Genomic DNA, 25,532 nt, shown 5'->3' with positions numbered 1-25,532 from the left:
GCAAATCCTCATGACATGTCAACAGGAATGTGAAGCAGAAGGAGTGTGTCCACTTCCAGGGAAGAAGAGAAGAAATCTCAGAATCCTTATGAGAAGGTCACGCCCACAGGGAGGGATCACCAGATTGACCTGGTGACCTGACTGACAGGATAGATGTTAACCCCTTAATTTTTTTTTTGAAATTCCAGAACACTTTATTTTTTTCCTAATTATTATTTTTTTCTTTTAAAACTAATTTTATTGGGTGCTTGTACAACTCTTATCACAATCCATGCATCCATCCATTGTGTCAAGCACATGTGTACATTTGTTGCCACCATCATTCTCAAAACATTTTCTTTCTACCTGAGCCCTTGGCATCAGCTCATTTTTCCCCTCCCTCCCCATCCCCCACGAACCCTTGATAATTCATAATTCATTTTGTCATGTCTTATCAAATTGACATGAAATTGGATAATCACTGCGAATCTTCAAAAGAGAGGGGCTTCAGATACATTTGACACTAACCTTGCTTATTTAACACAACAAAGAAAGCCCATTCCCCAGTGAGGTTGTCATCATTAAAAGGAGTTAGGATTTTAAAACAAAGATGTGAGGACTTCAAAAAGTTCATGGAAAAATGGAAATAAAAGTTAACGGGATTTTCTCACAAACGTATTGAAAACTCCAAAAGTGCTGCCAACTAGTCGATTCTCACTCATAGTGGCCTTACAGGACTAAGAAGAACTGCCCTCTGGGTTTCTGAGACTGTAAATCTTCAGTGGTGTAAGAAGCCTCCCCTTTCTCTCATTGTATGGCTGGTAGTTTTGAACTGCGGGTCTCGTGGTTAGTAGCCCAACTTGTAGCCCACTCTGCTACCAAGGTTCCCTAGATGTTGGTGCACCCTTGCTCGAGACATGGGAGACAACTCAACCTGTAACACTCTTCAACAGGGAATTTACATGGGTCAAGTGCAATGCATGATTCTGTTTAGCCTTGAGTTATCACCAGACTGTAGTAAAAAGGCCCCCTTGTGGTCAACACCGTCATCCACAATGGCTTCAACTGCTGTTGATAATTTGGTAAACAAAGATGCTTTCATCTTCATCTGTTGAAAGATGCCTGTTCCTTGCCATCATACTGTGGTTAAAATTGCCTCTATTCCTCTTGCTGGAGACCTTCAGGGACTCACCTTTGGTATCTCAATTCTTCATATTTTCGATGATGGCTATGTAATCACTTATACTGCCCCATTATTCTCACCCGTGCTCCAGCATTCCATTTACTACTTATCCCGGCGCCCATGGCAGGGCTACATTTCTTCTTCAGCTATCTGGGCGCATCTGTCTTGTCTATGGCGATTCCCTCCCCGGCTCCAGTGATCATAAGGTTATCTTCCCTCCACAGCTGGAATAAAAATGCTCTTCCCTTTTCCTCTCCTCCTTTACTCGATAAATACAGTGGCATCTAAAAGCTTCGGTAGTCTGAAATTAATATACCCTTTAAGCTGCCGAGCTTGCTGGGGAGAATAAAATTTGCTCAGAGAGCTTTACAAAGTGGCTCTTTGCGCATCCTAACATGCCAGGCACCAGCAGCAGCCTCGCCTTCTCTCCAGAGAGAAGAGCACACAGGCAAAACATCCAAGCGTCAGACCCATTTGACCATCACAGGGGTTCTACCTGCCACTGACCTGCGCAACGCTAATGTGTGTGGTGCAGGCGTCCCAGCCAGGTCACAGACGATCCATGTTTCAGCAAGCCGGGTGCTCCAAATACAGCATACCTGATGTGCCACACTGCTTCCCAAGAGCACCAAAGGGGGGATCACAATGGCTATGGGGACATTTTGCCTAATTATTTTTATAATGAAACGCCATAGAATATGTCAAAGTCTTTCCTCCACAGAATGACAAAGAAAAAGATAAACATATGCAATTATCCAGCAATGTTAGTGTGTATTGATGTGTGTGGCTATAGGAAAAGTAAATTCACTGAAAAGTAAATCATTACTTTATAGCTGAAAGGATGGCAATTTGGATTTTTCTCTTTATACTTGTTTGTTAAATGTACTTGTGTTCCACCCTTTATTTTATCTATTTTTAATATACAAACCAACGCGTTTTTTTTTTCACTTGACTTTGTTAAAAAGGTCGGGCAGGTTTCGGCTTTCTACTAGACCAAACGCTATCAAATCAAGCTCACACGCTCAGCGTGCAGTAAAGCACAGCTCAGAGGACACACCCACCCCATTTCTCTCCTCCTGAGACAGGCCTACCATCATCGTTGATAACCGTCTACAGATTCACTTGCATAAAATCAAGACTTTGTGAATTATCATCAACTCATTTTTTAAGTTATCATCTTTAATCCCACCTCCCGCTGTCAATTTTGACTGAGGCTGTTAAGTCTTTACGGGAGCATCTTTCTCCCATGCACAAGCAGGTTTCGAACCGCCCTACTTGAGGGCTGGTGTACAATGACTACCTGACAGCACCACCAAGGGTCCTCTAGTCTTTAAAGTATTTGTAAAAGATATGTGCAATGAGATCTACAGAGAAGCAAGGCGGTGGTATTCTAGCCTTGTTTTGTTTTCTACGATGATGTTCTTGTTAAATTTTGCTTATTTGTTTTAATCCCTATCTTGGATAAATATGGAAGTATTAATTGGCAATGATAAAATGATACAATACTTAGAGTTCTTTCAAAGGCTCTAGCAAACATGAAAGCCGGGAGGTGGACAGGTGTGGAAGAAAACAGATGAAACAACAACCACGGAAGGTCAAATTGTTGAGGCTGAGAGATGGGTGCCTTATACTATTCCAGTCCTTGTGTATACCGGCTTGAGGTTATTCTGTGCACTGCGACACAGTGGCTTGCAAAGCTGTTATGAAAAGTGAAACGCTATGTATACACAATCATTCATCTGCTAAAATAACATAACCAAATTAAGCAAACAGCCAAACATTTCCAAAAAATGCCAAAATGCATTGTTCAACATGAGAATTCTACCTGCAATTTAACATTTAGAACTCGGTCTCTGTACCTTCCATTAGGCAACAGAGTGTATAAAAGGGTCAACAATCTATGGGGCAAAAACGTCTTCTTTAGGCATTGACTGAATCAGAAGACTTTGGGATTTTCTCTCCAACGAGTCTGCCAACAAAGCACTACCTAAAACTGGCTCCTGGCATTTTAACAATTCAGTGGGAGGTGCACTAACTGAAAGAGCACCTGCGTCCGAGTCTAGGAGTCCCGTTTCCCTGTGAGAGCAAGCGTTGTGCTACCTTCTCTAAGTGAGCAAGTGGATCAGATGTGAAAACAAAGCATTAGTCCCTTTCACGGTCATAAGGCACGTCTAGGTCAAGGATGTTCACGTGCAATATTATGATTGTTGCATCACCTGGAATAGGTGCAAGGCACAGAAAACAAAACACCTATGACCTTCTAGTCGCTTCTGGGCAGAGGTCCTGTAGGGCACAGCGGAATGACCCTCACGGGGCTGCCCACGCTGTCGCCTATGTGGAGTCAGACTGCCACGTCCCTCTCCACAAAGCAGCTGCTGAGCTCCAGCGCCGAATTTTGGGTCTGCAGCCAATGCACTTTGAACCGCTGTGTCGGGACTCCTTTGAAACAACACTAAAGGCTGTTTTCTTTCCGTGGTTCAGATGCAGGTCCCGAGGTCAGGGCTGTTCCGAGACTTGTTCTTAAACCAGAGTCTAACTCCTTACTGCTACCCAGCACTATTCTGGAGTGTGTCCCAGAGAGGACGGAAATAAGGAAAAAAGCGAAACAGGGCAGAAATGAGAAAGAATCCGTTTCCGATCTAACACTTCCTGACCTTCAGAGCAATGATTTCCTGATTACCCTCTACTGTCTCCGGTCTTGTCTTTGCCATATTGGAAGTACTTCCATTTCTGTCTGTTTTGGGGGGGGTGTGGACTTGGCTTAACCTATGAAATAGTTTGTTTTGTAACCAGGAGGGCTCGCGCTGTGGCGGTGGGGTCCCCTCTCTTCACATATCAAGAAGAAACAGAGGCAGAACAGCTGTGGCCCCCAACTCCCACGGACCACTTAGCCTAGGAGGAGCGCATGGCCTACCTCTCTGACTTCATGAAGCTGGCCGGAAATCTGACTCTTGGCTCTTCGGGCGGCTGCAGGCGACTTGTGATGCGTGATTGTGACAACACCGGGGGCCCCCGCAATGAGGTGTCTCTGGCTACAAGGAGATGCAGAACTGGGCGTTCCATGGGGTAGCAAAGTGAGACTTCGGCTTCGGGAGCTTGGAGTACTCTAGAATAAGCAACAGGTGTCAAAACTCAACAACTGACCTGCAGAACATGACTACGTGTTGGCTGACTTTGGACCGCATAGAAGTGCCCCTTCATCAGTCCAGACACATGGAGGAGATAAGCGCCCAAGTCCCATAACACCTGCTTAAGAAAAAAATGTCTGGGCCAGCCCCAATCCCAGCTACGTCTTCCCCCGCCCCAGAAGAATGCACTACAGAAGACGGCACTGAAGATACAGCCTGGGGAGAGTGGTGGGTCTCCTTGAGCCACGGGAGCAAACTAAGGGGAAAAGAGAAAGAGAGAGTGGACCTCATTGTGACCCACCGAGCCTCAAGGCTGACATTCCTGCTTGGAGCAGCCAATGCACAGAGAAGACCAAAGGGCTGGCCCCACCCCAAGACACAACATCTCCTCACTGACCCACAGCTCTATGGAGACAACACTGGAGACACGGGGTGGGAATTGCGCCTGGTCTGACCCCACCACACGAGAGCGAAACAAAGAGGGCGTGCAACAGAGCAACAAGAGAAGCAAAGCAACGGAGTTTCCCAGGAATCCAAAAAACAGACTTCTGACGTGGGAGGCAGACCTGATCAGAAGGCCTGGAACTATTTATAGGCTTCCCCCGACCCCCACTTTTCCCCCTCCTCTATCTATATAAACAATCCCAAGGAGAAATCAATGGGGCCAATAATTCCAGGGAGACAGGGAAGAGGAGGAGGCAGGGTAAATAGAGTGGAAGCCAACAAACTCAGGAACAAGAGAATGCGAGATCTAAAATTGATGATGAGGCAGGCAAAGAATGCCTGGTGGGGCTTGATCAAGTGCAATGTAGTTGAAAGGAATTACAGTGAGCCGAATGAAGGTCGAACATGATAGTGGGGCAGAAGGAAATAGAGGAAAGAATTAGGAGGTCAGACATTTATAGAACTATAAATATAGACATGTATATATGTAAACATATTAATATAGAACTAGAGTAATATAGGTCTATGCACATAAGTATTAAGGTAGCAGACGGACATTGAGCCTGGCATTCTATTATGCTTACCTTCCCAACATGATCGCTGAAGACAAAATGGGTGCATTAGCAAACGTGGTGAAAAAGCTGATGGTGCCTGGCTATTACAAGATACAGTATCTAGGGTCTTAAAGGCTTGAAGAGAAATAAGCGGCCATCTAGCAGGGAAACAACAAACCCCACAAGGAAAAAGCACACCAGCCTGTGTGATGATGAGGAGTTGATGGGATCAGGTATCAGGCATTGGAAGACCCAAAACAATCATATTGATGGGACAAGGAGGGTTGGAGCAGAAACCCCAAACACATCTGTAAACAATTGGACATTCCCTCACAGAAGGGTGACAAGAAAGGAACAAGCCAGCTAGGGCGCAGTATAGCACTGATGAAACATACAACACGCCTCTAGTTCTTTAATGCTTCCCCCCGACCCCCACTACCATAAAACCCAGTTCTACCTGACAGACCTGGCTAGGCCAAAGCATGTACACTGGTACAGATGAAAGCTCTCGACACACGTAATCCAAGACAGGTGAACAGTAATGGGAGTAGTGATACCGTGAGGATAGGGGGAAGATGGAGGGGAAAGGGGGAACTCATCACAATAATCAACTTATAACCCAACCCACCCCTAAGGGGGACAAACAGAAATGTGGGTGAAGGGAGGCAGCAGATGATCTAAGATATGAAAATAATAATTTATAATTTATCAAGGGTTCACAAGTGTGGATGAAGGGGGGGGGGAAGATACCAAGGCCTCAAGTAGAAAGAAAATGCTTTGAAAATGATGATGGCAACATATGCACACATTGTTGATTGATACAATGATGTATGGATTGTTGTAAGAGCTGTGAGAGACCCCAATAAAATGATTTTTTTTAAAGAAAGAATTTCTATCCTCTTTTTGGTTTCATCCCCAATTGCTTGCAAACTATGGCCATGTAGAGTTACTGAGAGACTCCCTTTGAAGATCAGACACTCATGGACAGGTGCTTCTGCACACACTCACTCCCCTCACCTCCTCCTTAGTTTGGCGAGTTTATGCCGACTCTCCAAGACTCCACTGAGCTATGCCCTCACCTGTGAAGCAGCTCCTTTAGGCCTCAGCCTCTACACTGTTCTTGAAACACTACATCAAGATCATGTTCACTGTTACTTTAACAGCTTCGTTCTTATTCATCTTCATATCCCTAAACTTGGCACACAGCGTTTAATTTATTAAGTGCTTAATAAATGTTTGTCAAATTAATGAATTAAGTTATCTACCAATTAATCCTGACTTACAAGTACAATGTATAATGTATAATCTATGTGCTAACGTAGTGTATGATCAAGACAGCACCTCAATTCATTGGGAGTGAGATAAACCTGTCAAGACATAATGTTGAAACAACCGGATAGGCATTTGTCATCGATTGGCAGTTCTCTAATGATATAATCACCTGCCCCCCCATTAAGTAATCACCCAACTTGGTAAAAGGGGGTTAGGGAGAGACATACACCTGAAAGAAGACCTGGTGGCATGGTGGAATAAGTCCTGGGCTGCTAACTTCAAGGTCAATGCTTCAAAGCCCCTGGATGCTGAAGGGAGAAAGATGAGGTTATCTGAGCCTGGGAAGATTTCCAGCCTTGGAAATCCGAAGGCACAATTCTAGTCAGTCCTGTAGGTCTCTAGGAGTCAGAGTCAACTGTTTGAGTTTGTTTTTATCCCTGTTATTTTGCAGTTTGAGTTTATTTTTATCCCTGTTATTCTGGTCCATAAAAGGAGAATTTCCTCACCAGAGATAAAAGTGTGTGACAACAGCCATGAGAGAAGGGACCTGACTACTGCCAAGAAAGAAAAGATAGGAGTGGAGCACATCCTTCCAGCTCAAGGTGGTCCCTGCTCTGAGAACCTCCAAGACCAAGGGGAAGCAAGATGCCAAGATACAGGGAGAGCTCTCCATGGGCCACTGGGCCCAGAGATGGAACCTTGAAAGGATATAGGGACATTCCCAAAGCCAACTCACAGATATCTAGAGAAATCCATTTTTGTGTAAGGCATCCATTTGTGGTATAACTATTATAGTAGCACTAGAAAACTAAACCAGCCTTTAAAAGGCAAGGTTGAATGTCTCCTTCAGGTCAAAGATCCAAAATGGTTCAAATGCTTAATGGGAAAACAATAGCGCTAGAAGAAAGCTTGTGAAAAAGGATTACTACTTTAAAAAAAAGTTTGAAAAATTTGATTACCTGAAAATTTAAAACTTCTACAAGGGAAAACGTTAGACTCGCCATCACAGTACACAGCATTCCACTCGGGAAAACGGCAACGTTTTCCCTACAAATGAAAATCTAATTATCTTAATTTACTTATTAGGCATATATTGTAATTCCATGAAACTGATAAAATAGGAAAGTGTAAAAATGGACAAAGATATGACTATACATATATGAACACAAATGGCCCTTAACTATAGGAAAATATGTTCAACATTAGTTCTAAGGTAAGTATAAACTCAAGCCACACTTGGATAGCATCCTGACTTGTAAGATAAGCAACAATCCAAAGCATTTGATGACACATGTGTTGCTGGGGCCAGAAAGAAGCAATCTTTAGAGATTGCCCTGAGAAGGGCAATCGGCAGTGCCTGCCACAGTAGCAAAAGTGCTTCCCTAAGGAGCCTGCAAGCCCACTTCAGGGAAAGGATGCTTTGGATACATCTACACTGGGTCAAATGACATCTGAGTGCAGTGAGACACATGGCAGGATGGTTAATGGTAAAAGACGGGACGGCCAAATGCCCGGCAATATGAGCCAGGTGAAATAAACAAGGGCACATCTACACAGTGGGATATTCCTGAGCTGTGCATATATAAGAACCGCTTGGAATTAGTCTTTAAAAGTTCTTTACTGTTTAGCTAAAAGTGTGTGGCAGGAAAAAAGTGGCATGGGGTGGGGAGAAATCATTAGATAGAATGCAGAGTTCTGTGGAAAATTGGAATTTCTATTATTTGCTTACAACTACACAAAAGAACTTTAGAAAGATACAGGTAAACCTAGCAAAGCCCTAATGTATTTATGAAGTGGGGACTTGGAGGGTGGCAATCAGGAAGAGAAGGAGGTTTTTAATACTGTATAGCTTTTCAGTCTTTCATTCTGAGTCCGGTTAAGTGCATTACCTATTTTTTTTATTTTAATTCAATTTTTTAAAAAAACCCTCACTGTCATCAAGTCAATGCCAATTCATAGTGACCCCACAGGACAAGGTAGAACATCCCCCCTGTGAGTTTCCATCACTCACTGTCTGCAGGAGTAGAAAGCCCGTCTTTTCCCCACAGAGGCAGTTAGTGGGTTTTGAACTTCGGACCTTGCAGTTAGCAGCCCAACTTGTAACCGCTGTGCCCCCAGGGCTCCTCTTTAAACTAGACATTTTATAGTTCAATGGCTCCTAGACTTGATTTCAGTGTTCAAAGACAAATATTAAGATACACTGGAATTTTTCCAGCTTCTGAGATTTCATATCAAATACATCACACCCACTACACGAGGGAGTACCTCCCCCCACACCCCAAAAAATGGATTTAAAAAACCCCTCCAAAGCTATGTATTTAATTTTTTTTTTTATGAACCAACCTTATCACCTTCAAAGTACTCTCCATTACACTTAACTCATTTGTCAAATCTGTGATTCTGTTCTTGGAAACATTTTTCAAACTCATCTGTTTGGATGACTGACAGCACCTTCCTGTTTTGTTTTGTTCACCTCTTCCACTCGTTCTTTCATGTCTCTCTCCATTTGCAAAAACAAGTCACACAGAGTGAGATAAGGTGAATAAGGTGCAGGGGCAAGAGGCATGCTGTGTTTTGCCAAAAGCTGGTACACTGAGATGGCTGCATGAGCAGGTGCATGGTCATGGTGGCAAAACCAGTCCCGTCTGCCACAAATCAGGCCTTTTTGTCACATGTTACACTATCTTTTCAGAAAATCTCAATAGAAAGCTTGATGAACAGTCTGACCTGGTGGAAGGAACTCCAAATGCACTACGAGTTGACATTTTCATCTGTTCAGCAAGTTGATGGACATCCAGAACAAGGTTTGTCAAGAATCTACATTTCACTTTTTTTTTGACACACAAAAAACCCACTTGTATACCTTTTCCCCATAGCGCTGTCCTTGTAAGCTGTGTTCTACGTCACAAGTTTCTGCGGCATTTTTTCTGAGCAGGAACTAAAATTTCACAGCCACACACCGTTCTCTTAAATCAGCCATTACAAAAAGTGAGGTTCGAGTGAAACTGTTTTTACAAAAAAAAAAAAAAAAAAATCGCTGTGACCACAGAGAACCTTCCCAGGCAACACCACTGAGTGCACTAACTCAGAGCAAGTTGCTCGATGCTTGCCTAGCTGGAAAAATGCGTTACTATGAAAGCTCTGCTCTGCGCAGCACAATTCCGGGTTTTTCTGGGAACCCCTTGCATGGCTGGAAGAACACTATTGTGTGATGTCAAAAAGTACAAGCTGTATGAGAGAGTATCTGCAAGAGATGCTTATAATGGCACTGGAAATAAAAGGCACACACACACATATTCAAAAAAGATATAATATAAACCGAACCCAACCCAGTGCCTTGGCTTCAACACCAACTCATAGAACAGAGTCAAACTGCCCCATGGGATTTCCAAGGCTGTCGCTCTGTCTGGCTACCCTCCTTAATCGAACTGCCACATCCTTCCCCCACGGAGCAGCTGAGGGTGTGAGCTACCAAACTGTGGGGTTAGCAGCTGAGTGCCTTAACCACCATGTCCCCAGACACGTGACAGAAGCTGGGAGATGAATGAGAGTTCAACTCATCACAGAGGGGCTCCGAGGCAGAAGGGCTTGAAGTAAGACGTAGGAAGACAAAGGCAAGCAGCAGAAAGCCCAGACAGTGCAGATAGGGCCTTGGGCCACTGTCACAGCTCTGGAAATTGTTCAGTGGCGCCGATGCCTTAAGTTTTACAAATCATCAAAGGATCAGAAGCTGGGAGGCAACGTGTGCAGAAGGCAGCCTTTTACCACTCAATACCACAACTTATAAAGGTTCTTGGGATTTGAATGTAGGTACAATAGGAACACAGAAGGCGGAAAGCGGCATACTGATTTTTAAATGACCGTACGTCTATTTACAGATATTTTGGTCACAGTGGGATATAGCCATCATCTGTATTTTCAGCTTCGCTCATTTCACTGGGGTTGCCCAGTGGGAAGGCGGTCCTTTCCTGAACCCTGTAACCACGGCAAATTGGCCTGAGCAGCAACGGTCGCCGAGAATACATTTTGATTGTTCTGGGAAGCTTATTCCGATCCAATAGCAGGCAGCTGTTACGGTGGGTTTTGAAGGCAGACAGACAAGCTTTCCTCCTTTCAGCTCCACCAGGTTCTCTCCGTACAGCCTCCGGCGAGCTATTTAAACTCTCTCCTCAAGCACCGGGCTTCTAAACTTGGAACGAGGATTCATAACATTAACCCCAAAGAGCCCTCACGCAGATTAAAGCGGATCACCCAGAAAATGCTGTGCTGGGTGCCTGACATGCAGGCTCCACGCCCCCAGGGCTGGCTTCTTCCCTTACCTCACCTAAAGCTTCATCCATGACGACCTAGTCCGAATCTAAAAATGCTAAGAATGTGCTCAGCACAAAATCCTAAGGAGTCACGGACCCCATCCATTCTCTCATGCAATCAAAATGGTGAAGCCCAACTTACAATTAAATGGCTCCCAAAGACAGGGTCAGAAATTAGGTAACAAGCACGTAGGGGCAGGGCATGGAGCGAGGGGCACAAATAGAGCAAAACATTTCTAAACTCCGAGTGCCAACCAGGACTGCATCACAAAGCAGAGAGGGGGCCTCTCCCCGCAGCACGAATCCCCACGAATGGCCATAAATAAATTCACCTAGGAGCCAAATGATCCCGCTGCGGATGTCTAACCTCCTTACTTAATGGCTGTCATTTGAATTCACAAGCAGTAAATTTGAATCGAAAAACCTTTAATTTTCCATTAACGGTGGGATTCTCACGGTTTAATTCACAGCCGGTGTGCAGAGAGTGCCAGGGAAGGCAGCGAACAGCAATTGTCATCGCCGAGTAGCGTGTCTCTGAAAGCCCCAGGCTTTGTTTTGAAATTCTACTTACATGTCATAAAACTTCATCCTTGCCTCTCATTTAAAATATTAAGTCTCTGAAACAACATGGCGTCTTGTTCCAAATATTTACTCCAGTGGGAGCGACCAGAAATGTCAAGTGTGCCATATGTGGGAAGTTCTGAGTCAGGGCGACAGCTTCCACCCGGGAATAATAAACCAACTCCCCCCCCACTCCCATCAGCTGCTCATCTGACTGGCCCTGATGCCCCCGCCCCTCAGGAAGCAGCCCCTTTTCTCACCTGCCAGCCAAAGGGAGTGCCCTGGGGGCCCCATCAGGTATGTGCTCGACTTGACTATGTGCAAAGTGAGCAACTGGACCCCAGCTAGAGGCAGCTGGAAGACAACCGGGCAAGTGCTTCTGAAAGGCACTGCTTTGAAAAACCCAGTGGATCCCGGTGACTCTGGACACAAGGAGCCCGAGCTAAGGACTGAATTGTGTCCCCTCAGAAGGCATGCTGGGAATTCTAACATCTATAGCTGTGGCAGAGGGGCCCTGGTGGCATAGGTTATGTGTTGGGCTTCAACCCATAAGGATCACAGTTCGACTCCACCAGCCACTCTATGTGAGAAAGATGAGGCTTTCTGTCACCAGAGATCTACAGCCTCCGAAACCCATGGGCACCGTTCCACTCTGCCTGATAGGGTCACTATGAATTGGAATCACTTTGATGGTTTTTGGTTTCTTTTTTTGCACACCTGTGTTGACTGTCCCATTAAAGAGCGGGACATTGAGATAATGAGGCAGTAACTGTGTATGGGGTGTCGTAATCAATTGGCATCAACTCGATGGTAGTGAGTGAGATGGCATGATTACACATCAGGCTGCTAACTGCAAGATTTGAGTTCGAAACCACCAGCTGCTCCAACGGAGAAAGACAAGGCTTTCTATTCCTGTCAACATCTGTGGTCCACAGCAGCAGTTCTGCCCAGGTCCACAGGGATGCCACAAGTTGAAACTGACTACATGGCAATGAGGGCGAGATCGTGCTGTGCCTGGTAAACAGGGAGAAAGTGAACGTCTGCTTGCTGTAGCACTGGCTAAGTGAGGAGCCCAAACTGGCTCGAAGGCATCACTTGCCTACTTCATGATTACGACCAAAAACAGCACTGGAAAGACCAGTCCTGAGTCTCTCGTCTTGTCCAAGCACACCATCAGGTTTCAGGGTACTCACCAACCGGCATTCACTGTTGGATTGACACGTTTCCCAAGGTTGTGGGGAGGGAACTGAATGGACAAAGTCTTTACATCTACTGACCACACAGGCATGGAGGGAAGACATGTTTAGAAAACTGACAAGTTTGAGTCCAATGGTGAGAGTTAGGGTTTTTTTGTGTGTGCGTGCCAACTAGGCTCCCGTAGGAACATGTGGGTGGAGTTTAATCAAGTTGCAGCTTGACTGGAGGGCGACTGAGAGAAATGGCTCTCAGAGGCTGATTCTTCTCTCTCCCTTACGAAGTGTCCTGGTTTTCTTTCTCTAGAGAACCCTGCCTAACACACCAACCACGCAAATCAAGAACAAGCCCAGGAAGTGTAAGCCTGACTGAGGCGTGGAGAAAAAGCATCGGGCTATCTAAAGGTTTCTGTACTCATTGCACGATCTATACAAGCTGTCTGGTCCTGCAGAACAGTGGGATGAAGTCTCTAAACAGTGTCTGACGTCAATGGTGCGAGCGGGGCTCGACCACTTGATAACTGTTAGGAATAGTAAGCTTGCGAGTTTCCTCCCCTCTCAAATGCCATTACTACTTAGCTTACTGAGAAGCTGGAGAAGGAACAAAAACACCATCTAGCAAGTGCTCTCAGGAGGCACCAGCATGAATACATCATCCAAAGTGAGGCCGCCTTCGTGTGCCACTGCAGGTAAACGATTATTAAGCTGGCACAGATGTTGATTTTTAAAGACTGTTTTGGTCAATAATGCCTTGCTCAGGCAGGGTCTTAAAACTAAAGGACAAATATTAAGAATCACCCTTGTTACAAAGAAGCATTTATGGGCAGTTTTTTATATTCAATAACACTATATTTTTAAATCATTTTATTGGGGGCTCTTACAGGTATAACCACCCATAAATCAATCTAGCAAACTTGTAAGTTATCGTCATTTTCAAAACATCTTTTTACTCGAGGCTTTATTATCAGCTCCTCTATTTCCCCTCCCTCCCCCTCCCAAGCCTTTGATAAATTATATATATTGTTTTCCATATCTTATACCGTCTACTGTATCTCTTCACGCGCGTTTCTGTTATTGGTCCCCCTGTTATTGGGGTGTTATACATCCATCATTGCTATCTCCCCCTCCCCTCATGGTATCTCTATTCTTATTATGGTCTCTGAGGACGTTATCTGTCCTGGCTTCCATGTGTCCAAAACTCTTTTCTGTACCGATGTACATACTCCAGTCTAGCGGGATTTGTGAGGTAAAACTGGAGTCGTGATAGTTTGGGGGTGGGGGGTTAGGAGCATTAAAGAACCAGAAGAATGTTGTATGTTTCATCAGTGCTATACCGCACCTGGATGACTTGTCCCTTCTGTGAGGGTATGTCCAATTGTCTGTAGATAGGCTTTGGATCTCCACTCTGACCCCTCTCTTTCACATCGATATAATTGTTTTTGATCTTCTGATACTTGACCCCATGGATACCTTGTGGTCACACAAGCTGGTGTGTTTTCATGTGGGTTTTGTTGTTTCCTTGCTAGATGGCCACTTGTTTAACTTTAAGACCCCAAGTGGTGTGTGTTTTAATAGCTGGGCACCACCAGCTTTATTCACATTTACTTATGCCTATTTTGACTTCTGCAATCGTGTTGGGAAGGTGAGTATCATGGAGTGCTGTGCTATTGGAACCAAGTGTTCGTGTTGAGGGAAGTAGAGACCCAAAGTCTGCCTGCTAGCATAAAAATTTAACATATAAATATATGTACATAGATCAATATCCCTATCCTTATATATTTATATATATACATGCCTATAATTATACCTCTCTATAAGGCTTTTGTCTCCTAGTTCATTCCTGTTTGCTCTTACTTTCCTCCTGCCCCATTATCATGTTCACCTTTCATTTGGTTCTCAGTAATTTCTCTTGGCTATATTACAATTGCTCAAACCCCAATGGGTATTCACACCGTCCTTCTTGTTGATTTCAGATCCCTTGTTGTTCCCTTGACCCTGAGTTCACTGTCTCCCGACACCCCCATTGTATGGGCAATTTTCCAATACTACGTCTGAATACTGTGAATACTAAAATTGAAAACATCATCAGCTGACCCTGACTTAAAGCCGCTTGCTGAGCTGGAATTAAAAAGTTGAAAGAGAACAGGGGGAAATTAAATTTCAAAATACAGGTCTAAATGACTTAAACATACATTTGTGGCAAACACTTTTTTATTGTGGAAAGTGTTTCTGCTGGGAAAATTTCTGAGACTCAACTAATTATGTCAGCATCCAATTGACTTTTAATTTAGAGCTTATTCTTTTTTCATGTCTTTGAATTCTTTCGTAAAGGGGGCAAGGGAGAATATATTTCAGAAGAAAATAGTCCTCAAACCAAACTCACTGCCATCAAGTCACTTCCAACTCATAGCAACCCCCTGGGACAGAGCAGAAATGCCCTATGGGTTTCTGAGACTATCCATTGTAAAAGAGTAGAAAGCCTCATCTTTCACCTGCAGAGTGGCCAGTGATTTCAAAAAGCTAATCTAGCAGATACTAAACCAACGCCGAATCCACTATACCACCAGCGGGCCTGGAAAATAGTCCCAAGGGGCCAAAAATATATATAGATGAGATAACCAAAACCCCCCAAACTTATGGCCAGAGTCGCCCACTCACAGGGACCTGATTGACAGGGTAGAACTGCCCCAGTGGGTTCCCAAGACTAACTTAAAAAAAAAACATGTTATCGGGGGCTCTTACAGCTCTTATCACAATCCATACATACATCCCTGTGTCAATCACCTTTGTACATTTGTTGCCATCATCATTTTCAAAACATTTGCAGTCTACTTGAGCCCTTGGTATCAGCTCATCCCCACCACCCCACCCTCACTCCCTCATGAACCCTTGATCATTTATAAATTATAATTTTTTCATGTCTACACTGACCAATGTCTCCCTTCACCCACTTTTCTGTTATCTGTCCCCCTGGGAGGGGGTTATATGTAGATCATTGTGATCGTTCCCGTTCCCCCCCCCCATACCTCTCCTGATATCACTACTCTCATTATTGGTCCTGAGGGTTTATCTGTCATGAATTCCCTGTGTTTGAGTTCCTTTATCTGTACCAGTGTACATGCTCTGATCTAGCCAGATTTGTAAGGTAGAATTGGGATCATGATAGTGGTGGTGGTGGGGCGGGGGGAGCATTAAAGAACTAGAGGAAAGTTGGATGTTTCATCAGAGCTATACTGCACCCTGACTCATCTCGTCCTTGTGACCCTTCTGTAAGGAGATGTCCAATTGTCTACTTTGGGTCTTCACTCTGTGCTCCCCCTCATTAATAAATATGATTTTTTGTTCTGAGTCTTTGATGCCTGATCCCTGATTCCATGGACACCTCATGATCACACAGGCTGGTATACTTCTTCCACGTGGGTTTTGATGCTTCTGAGCTACATGGCCACTTGTTTACCTTCAAGCCTTTAAGACCCCAGATGATATATCTTTTGATAGCTTGGCACCATCAGCTTTCTTCACCACATTTGCTTATTCACCTGCTTTGTCTTCAGTGATTGTGTTGAGACTAACTCCTTCTGCTCGCAGCGGCTGGTGGTTTTGAACTGCTCACCTTGAAGATTTCAGCCCAATGTGTCACAATTTTGCCACCAGGGCTCCTATAATGAGGTAGGTTTAGTTAAATTTATTCTCCAGAATATATTATCAGGTTGCTTTGGTTTTGGGGTTTTTTGGGGGGGGGGTTGCCTCACAGGGGCCATTTTCCAGGAACCCTGATGGTGCAGTGAGTTAAGCACTGTAGGCTAATTTCTAGGTTAACAGTTACCAACCACTCGGGGGTGGGGGGAGATCAGGCTTTCTACTCTCGTAAAGATTTACAGATTACAGAAACCCACAGAGCAGTCCTACTCTATCCGATGTAGTCACTATGAATTGCAATCAATCTGATTGGAAATAACCCTAGGGAGGGGAAAAAATCAGATTCACCAGGTTCTATCTTCTTAACAAACTTAACCCAAACTATCTCATAATCCCTCTTCCTCTAAAAAAAAAATCATGTACTATTTTCAAGTATGTGAAAGCTAAGCAAGCATTGCTTCCACGAGCATTAATTGTGAATTCAAGCAAGATAAAAACCTTGACAATTTCAACCTTTTTTCCATTAATTGGTCAAATTTCGAGGATGCTGGTCTTAATTACATTGAGCTGTAATCCAGACTGAAGGCTGCGGTCCCTCGTCTTCAAGTGCTTCATATGTTCTCCTTACGTTCAGCAAGCAAGGTGTACAGCACCATCTGCACACCAAAGCTTGTTAATAAGCCTTCTTTCAACCCTGATGCCACATTCTTCTTCATATAATCCAGCTTCCCTAATTATCTGCTCAGGACATGGACTGGCCACGAATGGTGAAAGGATACCGCCGGGAGGCACGCCTTTCCCGACTTTGAACCATGCGGCACTGCCCTTATTCTTTTTCCACACGGCTGCCTCTGGATCCACGTATATGTTCCGCATGAGCGCAATACAGTGTTCGGAAGTTCCCATTTTTCTCAAGGTTATCCATCATCTAGTGTGATTCACACATTCAAATGCTTTTGCATTGTCAAACTACAACAGCTTTCTAGTGTTCTCCGTTTTCAATCAAGATCTGACATCAATCATCTCCCTTGTTCCACATCCTCTTCTGAAGCCACCCATGACCCTCTGGCAGCTCCCTGTCAAAGTACTGCTGCAACCACGGTTGGATGCTCTTCAGAACAATTTCACTTGCATGGGATATTAATGATATTGTTCTATAATCTGAGCGTGCTCTGTAGGGTGACCTCTCTTTGGAATGGGAACAAACATGGATCTCGTCCAGTTTTTCAAATGTCTATCCTGGCCTAAACAAGGGTGTCCTTCCAGGGGTCCATCTGCTTGCTCAGTGTTTCATGAGCATAACAACATGGGACCCACTTACACCCCAGCACTGAGTTTGAAAAGCTACGGGGGTAGAAAAGTAGAGGCGGCGCAGGACGGGCGATGGACGCACACATGCGCGGACACACATGCACAAAACACAAAGATCTAGCATCCATCCTTGACACAGCCCAGCCCTGAAGGCATGAGAGTGGGACAGGAAGGAAAACTGAGAAGACATTAGAATGTGTTGTAAAGATTAAAATTTTCAAAGAGTGTTGTAAAGAATGGGCTTTCTGTTGAACTCACGAGGTTGCTATGACCCAAAGCTGGCAATCACTGTAACAGCTGACCCTGTTGTAGCACCAGATGCCCTGAACTGTCTAAATAGTATGTGTGTAGCTTAAGTCAGGTAATCCTCTTAATAGCCCTATGAGGGAAATGCTATGATTTCCCTTTCGCAGAGGAAGGAACTGCAGCGAGAGTTAGATGAGAGAGTTAGCAGCCTCTCTCCCCAGGCACACAGATAAATGAGGAAGCCGTTACTCTAATCCATACTCCCTAAGCTGCCCCCGTCAGCCCGAGCTCTGCCATTACACTGCAGTATAATGCCATTATACTTGACTCTGACCGAGGTCTGAAAGAGTCGGCAGAACTCTTCACTGTTGCTGTTCGCTCCAGGGCAGTGGGCTCCCGACTCACTGCAACCCCACGTACAACAGAAAGAAATGCTGCCCAGTTCAGCCTGTCTCCCCTCAGGTGCAGATCAGGCCGCTGGGTCCTCGAAGGTTCTCAATAGACGATTTTTAGACTGGGATCCTCAGACCTTTCCTCTCCTCTGCCGTGGAGAATAACAGCGTGCCAGTCGGCAGGCACTTACACCAGGAGCTCACGAGGGCTGAAATAAGGAGAGGTCATCCTTCACATTTAAATAGAATGGATTACAATCAGTTAGCCACGAGAATAGGGGCACTGTGTGATGGACAGTGTATCTGCAGAAGTCAAGGAGAAACTACCGTTTGCATTACTCCGAGCACTGAATGCCTTTTTCCCCGGTGTCATCTGTCTGCATACCTGATTGCCCAGTCCAGGTTGGGAGACACTCAAGGCAAGGAATCTATTTAAGTGGCCACTATATGTTCTATGCAACAGGACACAGGGCTTCACCTTTTGTGACCTCAGATTTATGTCAACTTGATGTACCTGCATGGTGGTAGGGGTGGAGTCCAGTCTATCAGTCAGGATACAGCCTGATGCTGCCTCTTTGGGATGGTGGCCTTTTTATAAGACAGGCTGAGAATGTCCCTCTCTTGGCATTCACCATCCTGCCTTCCTGGATTTTGGATCTGGCTCTAGGTCAGCCACTGCAGACTGCGCTGTGGCACTCCCTAAACTTCCTGCAGACCTTGGTTCCATGGGACTCTGCACCCAGGGCCCGTGCTTCCCAGCATCCTGCCTGCTTGCCTGACCCACCCACCAGCATCTGTGCAAGGAAGAAGAGTGCTCTGACGAGCATCGGTCCAGCCCCAGGGGTTTCAGTTGGGCTGGGTGCCTTCTTCACATAACATTCTTTGATATATAAAGTTCTTTCTTATCCGCCTATGAGTCTCACTGGCTCTGTTTCTCTAGAAAATGCAGCCTACCACACCTTGCAAGTGTTACGAAGACAGAGATGTGAGAGCCAAGGCATCTCTCTGAAGCTCATCTTCATCACTGGAGCTGCTCAGACTGTGGGCCGGGACATACAGGGTCGCCTGACAGAACACGGGGGTGGTGAAAAACTTAGCTACTGTAAAAAGGTTTCCGAAAAGGTGCAAGAACGAAGAATGAATTCAAAATAAAATGTGTAATAAATTGAAAGCCTCGCCAGCAGAGGTTGCCCAGGTCCCAAATTTCTCAGACCAAAGCGGGGCTGTGAGCGGAACAAGTTTAAGCAGCCCCACTTAGACCACTGTCTCTTCCCTGCCAACAACATTATTATTTCTTGACAGCCTAATTAAAAATATATATTAACATCAACCCATTGGTCTTTCTGTTTTCCTAGAAGGCAGATGGGTGTAGAAAAGTCACCTCACACACACGCCACAAGGACATTCAATGGGCGAAAAGCACCCTGAGACAACAGCATCAACGGATTGAGCATCACTCTGCAGCAGGAGCCCCTGAATGAACAAATGGTTCAGCACCAGATGGCCTCTTAACCTGACACGGAGGCGTGAGTCCACCCAGGGGCATGTCGGAGGAAAGACCTGGCAAACCACTTCTGAAAAGTCAGCCAGTGCAGACCTAAGCAGCACAGTGCAACTCTGAGGCACACACAGCTCCTCAAGATTGGAAGCAGACGTAGCAGCAAGCGGTGCTTTGGGGTGCTCTGCACCTGGCGCGTCTCTGGGCAACAAACCAAATCTGCATCCCTGCCTTTCTTGGAAAAGGCATTTGGGTGAGGCAGGCAGATTAAAAAACCCTTTTTAAAGGAGGCGAACTAGAAAGTGATTTGGCTGATAAAGATATTAAGCAGAGATGGAGAAAGGCGGGAAAGGGTTGCCGACAAGGTCATAGTGGATTAAAATCAGAATGAAGCAAAGGGACGAGCCAGCTCATCTGGGGACGAACACTCCCTAGGCAGAGACGCAGAAGATGCCAATGGCCCATGGTGGTGGTGACGGTGGAGGCAGGGGTGACCACCCGGTGTGCTGGCACAGGGAAGCAGCCAGGCTGGGGGGCAGTGCGTGTGGCTGAGAGCAACAGGAGTTGAGGTCAGCGAGCTGACAGAAATGACAGGCAAAACTGCCAGGCAAGCCAGAGCTCCCGCATCTCCTATAGACACTCGGAAATGAGGAGCCAACCAGAACAGGGGCTCCAATAAAGCTTTTTCCTCGGGGCCACATTCAGGTATTAAACTGTTATTTGCATACAATTGGCATACGGCTCCACGGCACGTGTGGTCTCTGCTGGGTCATCTTCCTGGTGAAACAGCATTACTTCTGCCCTGAACATGGGCATTTCGTGATTTATTCCATTCTCTGTTTCTCCTCACGTCTCCCCGTAATCGACCCAGAAGATATTTTATGCCAGAATGAATCACAGAACAAAAGGCAAACGCCCAGCAAGGAATTCTATAAATGATCCCTCCATCACATGAAGGGAAAGGGGAGCTTGCTGAAACCAGCCGTGGGGAGGGAGCACCCAACGCAAGTCCCGGGCAGCACATTTCAAGAAGCACATTTGATTTTCTGAAAATCAATAACTAATCTCTGACAGAGGCGTCACTTGCTACTTAGAGGAGATAATTATATCCTTCGAGACTGCTCAGGCACACAAGTGTGAGGCTCAAAAGGACCCTCCCTCCTCCTCGCTTTCCAAACGGTTTCACAGGCAAAGAATTAAACCGTGCCACTGTGGTGTCAATGAGCGGGAGCTACGCAGAGAGATTTCTGGATCTGTGGAGCAAACCCTACTACTTACCGTACAAAGCATGGTGGTGTTGGCTGGATTCAGACAGAAATGCAAAACTTGCTAATCACTCAGTGGGGGGTCCAGGTAGGTAGTGCTTTACTAAACTACCAATCCAATCTGAGAGTGCGTGTAGGAGTAGGGGGTGCAACTACAAGGGGGCTCCAGAAATCTGCCAAGCCCCATAAAACAGGACTTTCCCTTAAAACACCATCTTTGATCAGAACCTTAGGAGCCATTGATATTTGTCTTTTCTGCATTTTTATACATCTGAACCACCTACATGGCCATATTATGATGCATGTACACTTAACCCTTTCCTTATGCTTCCTTAAGGTACTTACGGCTAAAGAAAGAACAAACCAGAACGAGTTCATTGGGGGTGGGGTTGTTTTTTGTTTTTACCTTTTGATTGTGAATTAGGTGAAGATTCACAGACCTGTTTTGCACTCAACAGCTCCCGCACATTTGGTTCTGGCACGCCCCTGGCAATCCCGGCAGGTACTGTCATTTATCCCACCGAGTTTCCCCGTTTCTATCCCTCCTTTCCTAACCATCTGAATTGTTCACCTGCCCTTTTGGATCTTGTGTGGATTTTCCTAGCACAGGGCTGACTAAAGGAATCCACCAGTCAATCTGATGAGTAAGCCGAGTCTCTTTTGTGATTTTGTACATTTTCTCACTCTTTATAGCACTGCCATCGAGTCAATAATGATTCATAGCAACCCTGCAGGACAAGTTAGAAATACCCCTATTATGGGTCTCTGAGGCTGTGACTTTTGACGGGAGTTGAAAACGCAGTCTTTCTCCCTCAGCGCTGCTTGGTGGTTTCAAATTGCTGGGTTAGCAGCCCAAAGTGTAACCACTAACAGAATGTTCTAATATGAACCTTTTTAGAGCAGTTGGTAAGGACTGCTGGGCACCATCTAATTCTTCCGGTCTCCGGGTTACTACAGACTAACATTTATGTGGCCCCCTAGTGCACTGGTCTAATGGTTCCAGTCCCCTTCTTTCTATTTTCATCACTCTTGCTTTCTCTAGATTGAGAGAGACCAGCAGTTGCATCTTAAGTAGACATCATTCACAGGTCTCTAAGACCCTAGTGCGTACTCACACAAAGTAGGATGTAAAGCACAAGCTTCGTGAACGAAGTTATGCCAACTCACCCTGGTGTCTCCCCAGGCCTAGTAACTCAGTCCCCCTCAAGGGATTTGGTTATTTCTAAATACCTTTCATAACTTTGCTTCCTGTGTGCTCCCCATTGATGGATATATTTGTAGCAAAAAGTGCGCATATCCAAATATCCTCTGTCAAGCCTATATATATTTACAGATAGACTCCCTCTCTCCCCCACACCTATTCTGTCTGTGTGCCTATCCATACAGTTGCCTGTAGCACCCTGTTATTGTAGGGTTGTGTATACAACACCATTTGCCTCAGCGACCTGTCACTCTTCCCCTCCTACTAGTATCTTCCCTTGTCTCTATCATTTTTGCCAAAAGTTCATAGGCTTCTGCTAACACAAGCTAGACATGTTAAAACATAAATGAGATGAGACTGCGTCTTATTTAAGAATCCTGAACCCAAGACACAAGACTTGACAAATAACATTTTTTTTCCTTTTCACTAATTTCTCAATCTAAAGAAAATTAACCACAGCCACTCTCAGACCCTTTGACTTTTACCAAAGAACTTCAGACAAGGTACCACTGTAAGAATAAAGGGTTTAAGAACTAAGTGTCAGTCATTCTAAATCACCGAAATGTACAGGACCTGGCACAGGAAGTAATTATCTGGCAAAGACAGAATGCCTGCCCTTGTCCTTATGGTTGCCACCCCTCCCCACCCCTGTGTGCATATTAGAACTGCTCCCTGGGGTTCCCACGGCTGGTCTTTGCAAAAGGATGGTGGTTCAAACCCACCAGCCGCTCTGTGGGAGGAATCTTCTGTAAAGATTTCCAGCCTTGGAAATCCTGAGCGCCGCTCCCCTCTGTGCTGCTGGGCTGCCGCAGACTGGAACCCAACTGTGTTGGTCTTGGTAGACTAGAGAAACAAATCCACAGAGAGCTTCATGTACAGGGTCGTCGTACATTAAGAAAGCATCCCGACCCAGTCCAGTCTAAGCCCATATGTCCGATACCAATCCATAAAGTCCTCTTCAGGTTGTGGGGTTTTAGGGTTGCAGGTTTTTAGGGTTTTTAAGGTTTCTCGGGGAAAAAAAAGTCCTCTTCAGACTCACGAAACACATGCAATGATGCTGAATGCAGGATGATCACAGGTCAGTGGGTGGAAAGTCTTTGGATCCAGTGGTGCTGTAAGCATCTCAGCACTGGCAGGGGTCTGCACGTAGCTGTTCCAGCTTCACAGGTCTGGTTGCACCAGTGTAGTCCATGTGGCTTCTCCAGCTCAGGGCACTAGGCAGTTCCATGTGTCTTGTCAGCTGCAATGTCTCCCAGGGAGTGAGCAAAGAAAAGCGTCTCCTGCCTCCAAGGAGGAAAAAACAGGAGTTCCCAGAATCCTCAAGAGAAAGCCATGCCCACACAGAGGCCTCATTGGCTATGATCCAAATGACAGACTAGACTCCACCTCTTCACTCTTAAAACTCTCAAGTCCCAAACTGACACCAGATTATGTAACTACCACACCAATCAAAGCAATGGGTAGGGCTCTGTATCTTTCAAAGTATACCACAAGGCCCATCAGTAGGTTTGAACCACCAACCTTTCAGCTAGTAGATAAGTACTCAATTATTCTCTAAGCATTCCCAAGCAGAGAGGGTGTGGCTGGAGCCATTAAAAGCCATCTGGAAGAGGTGCACACCATTCTCAAAGGGGTGGCCGAGTGTCAGACTAGCCAGTAGCAGAGCTAGGGAAACCGTAGATGTTCTCAGTCCTCAAGGTCAACCAACTCGTTTTGTTGGCCCTCTACTTCCCAGTATTTCATTAAATCTATCAAACGATGCAGCTAGGCTGCCACCCGCACATGGCTGTGGCCAATCTCTAGTTCTACCTGCACACTTCTGCCCCCTTGGACATTTACAACCTTGGAAACCCTACGGGGCAGGTCTAGTTGTCCTATGGGACCAGAGTCAGAATCAGTGGATTGGAATGGCATTTATGAAAGACTATCAAGTTGATTCCAAATGCACGGTGATCTCGTATCACCATTCAGCTTTCCAGGCTAATACTTTCTGAAGTAGATCATGGACCTTGCTTTCTAGGGGCCCCCTGAACTTAAACTTCCAACCTCTCAGTTAGAAGCTGAGCACATTCACCATTGCACTCCAGAGGACACCTATAAAAAGCCCAGAAAAAGTCATACAAATCCAGAAGGACTCTGTCGTCAGTTTGGCCTGCATTTTAAATGTAACTCAAAAGAGAAAATGGTAGCAGGAGCATTACAGATACACTTTACACAGAGAGATGGTATGAAGGCAGACTCTACCAGGAAACCCGCGGTCCAAGAAAAGGGCCCTGGCCGAGACCTCAAGCTTGGTGAGTGCTTTTAGTCAAATTGCACACATGCTGAACGCAAGGCTCGCGTGTACGTCTTCTCCATCTCGGTGCTTTAGAATAACAGAAAAGCCTTCTGTCTCTGTTCTGGAAGCCAGCAGCCATGGGCCAAAGTGTCACAGGGCTGTGCTCTTTCCCTCCAAAGGCTCAGACGGAGAATCCTCCCTTGCCTGGTCCTGCTTCGGAAGGTTCCAAGTGTTCATCGGTTTGGGGCAGCTGGACTCTAATCTCTGCCTTCACCTTCACGTGTCCTCTCCCCTTTTAGAAGGGCGCATGCTGTTAGATTCAGGGTCTACCCTCTTCCAGGATGATCTCACAAAATCCTGAGCTTTTATCTGTGAAAATGACTTTTCCAAATAAGGTCACATTTACAAGTTCCTGGGTGGGCAGATCTTCTGGTGGGGTGGGGGGATCACCATTCAGCCCACTGCACTCTGTATTTATCATGTTTTTGATTCCTTGCTCTAACCAGCTGCCTTCGGGTGAGGGAAGATGTCTTTCCATGTCATGAGTGGAGACTTCTTGCCTAACAGAGCCCTGGTGCGGCCACTTCCCCAATGTGTGAGCTCAAAGAAAGCATGTCCTGCTCGACATGCACATGGCTCACAGCACGCATACTGGCTCAGTGAGGAAAGTGGCGGTGTAAGAAGATGTGGGCAGGGCAGGTCTCTGCCCATATTCTGGAGACAGGGAAGAAGATGGCCTGACAATAGCACCAACCATGACTCATCTGAGTCAGCACGTCACTGTCAGAACAAAGTCCGGGGCACAGGAAGAAAATGGAACTCTTATCACTCTCTGCAGGATAGTGCATGAAGGATTCGCCTACATTTCTGCCTATCCCCAGAGCTTCCCCTTATCACTGATGGAAGAGTCTAAATTATTCTCTTTGTTGTTCAAGGGCTTTACTCTGTGCTAAAATCTGACGGGATTCCTACAGCTTGAACAGACTTGCTGGCTGGAAGTCTAAAGGACCACTTGGTCTAATCCCATCAAGCCATGTGAGGGAAGAAAAGGGAGATTAAGTGCTAGGGACCAATACAT

General features: G+C 45.5%; 1 protein-coding gene across 2 annotated transcripts in view; it reads right to left on the bottom strand.

The window, feature by feature from the left end:
- OSBPL10 (oxysterol binding protein like 10) overlaps positions 1-25,532 on the bottom strand; it is a 338,082-nt gene that overhangs the window by 154,494 nt on the left and 158,056 nt on the right. Inside the window, exon 4 of one of the 2 annotated variants that reach the window (XM_075547106.1) lies at positions 4,077-4,268. The exons of the other annotated variant lie outside the window; for it this stretch is intronic. Coding sequence (XP_075403221.1) covers positions 4,077-4,268 — 192 coding nt within the window. The remainder of the gene's footprint in view (positions 1-4,076; positions 4,269-25,532) is intronic. 2 annotated transcript variants of the gene reach the window in all.

This window comes from Tenrec ecaudatus, chromosome 4 (assembly GCF_050624435.1).
Source record: "Tenrec ecaudatus isolate mTenEca1 chromosome 4, mTenEca1.hap1, whole genome shotgun sequence".
In the NCBI taxonomy this organism is placed as follows: Eukaryota; Metazoa; Chordata; class Mammalia; order Afrosoricida; family Tenrecidae; genus Tenrec; species Tenrec ecaudatus.
This window is presented reverse-complemented; position numbering and strand designations above follow the sequence as displayed.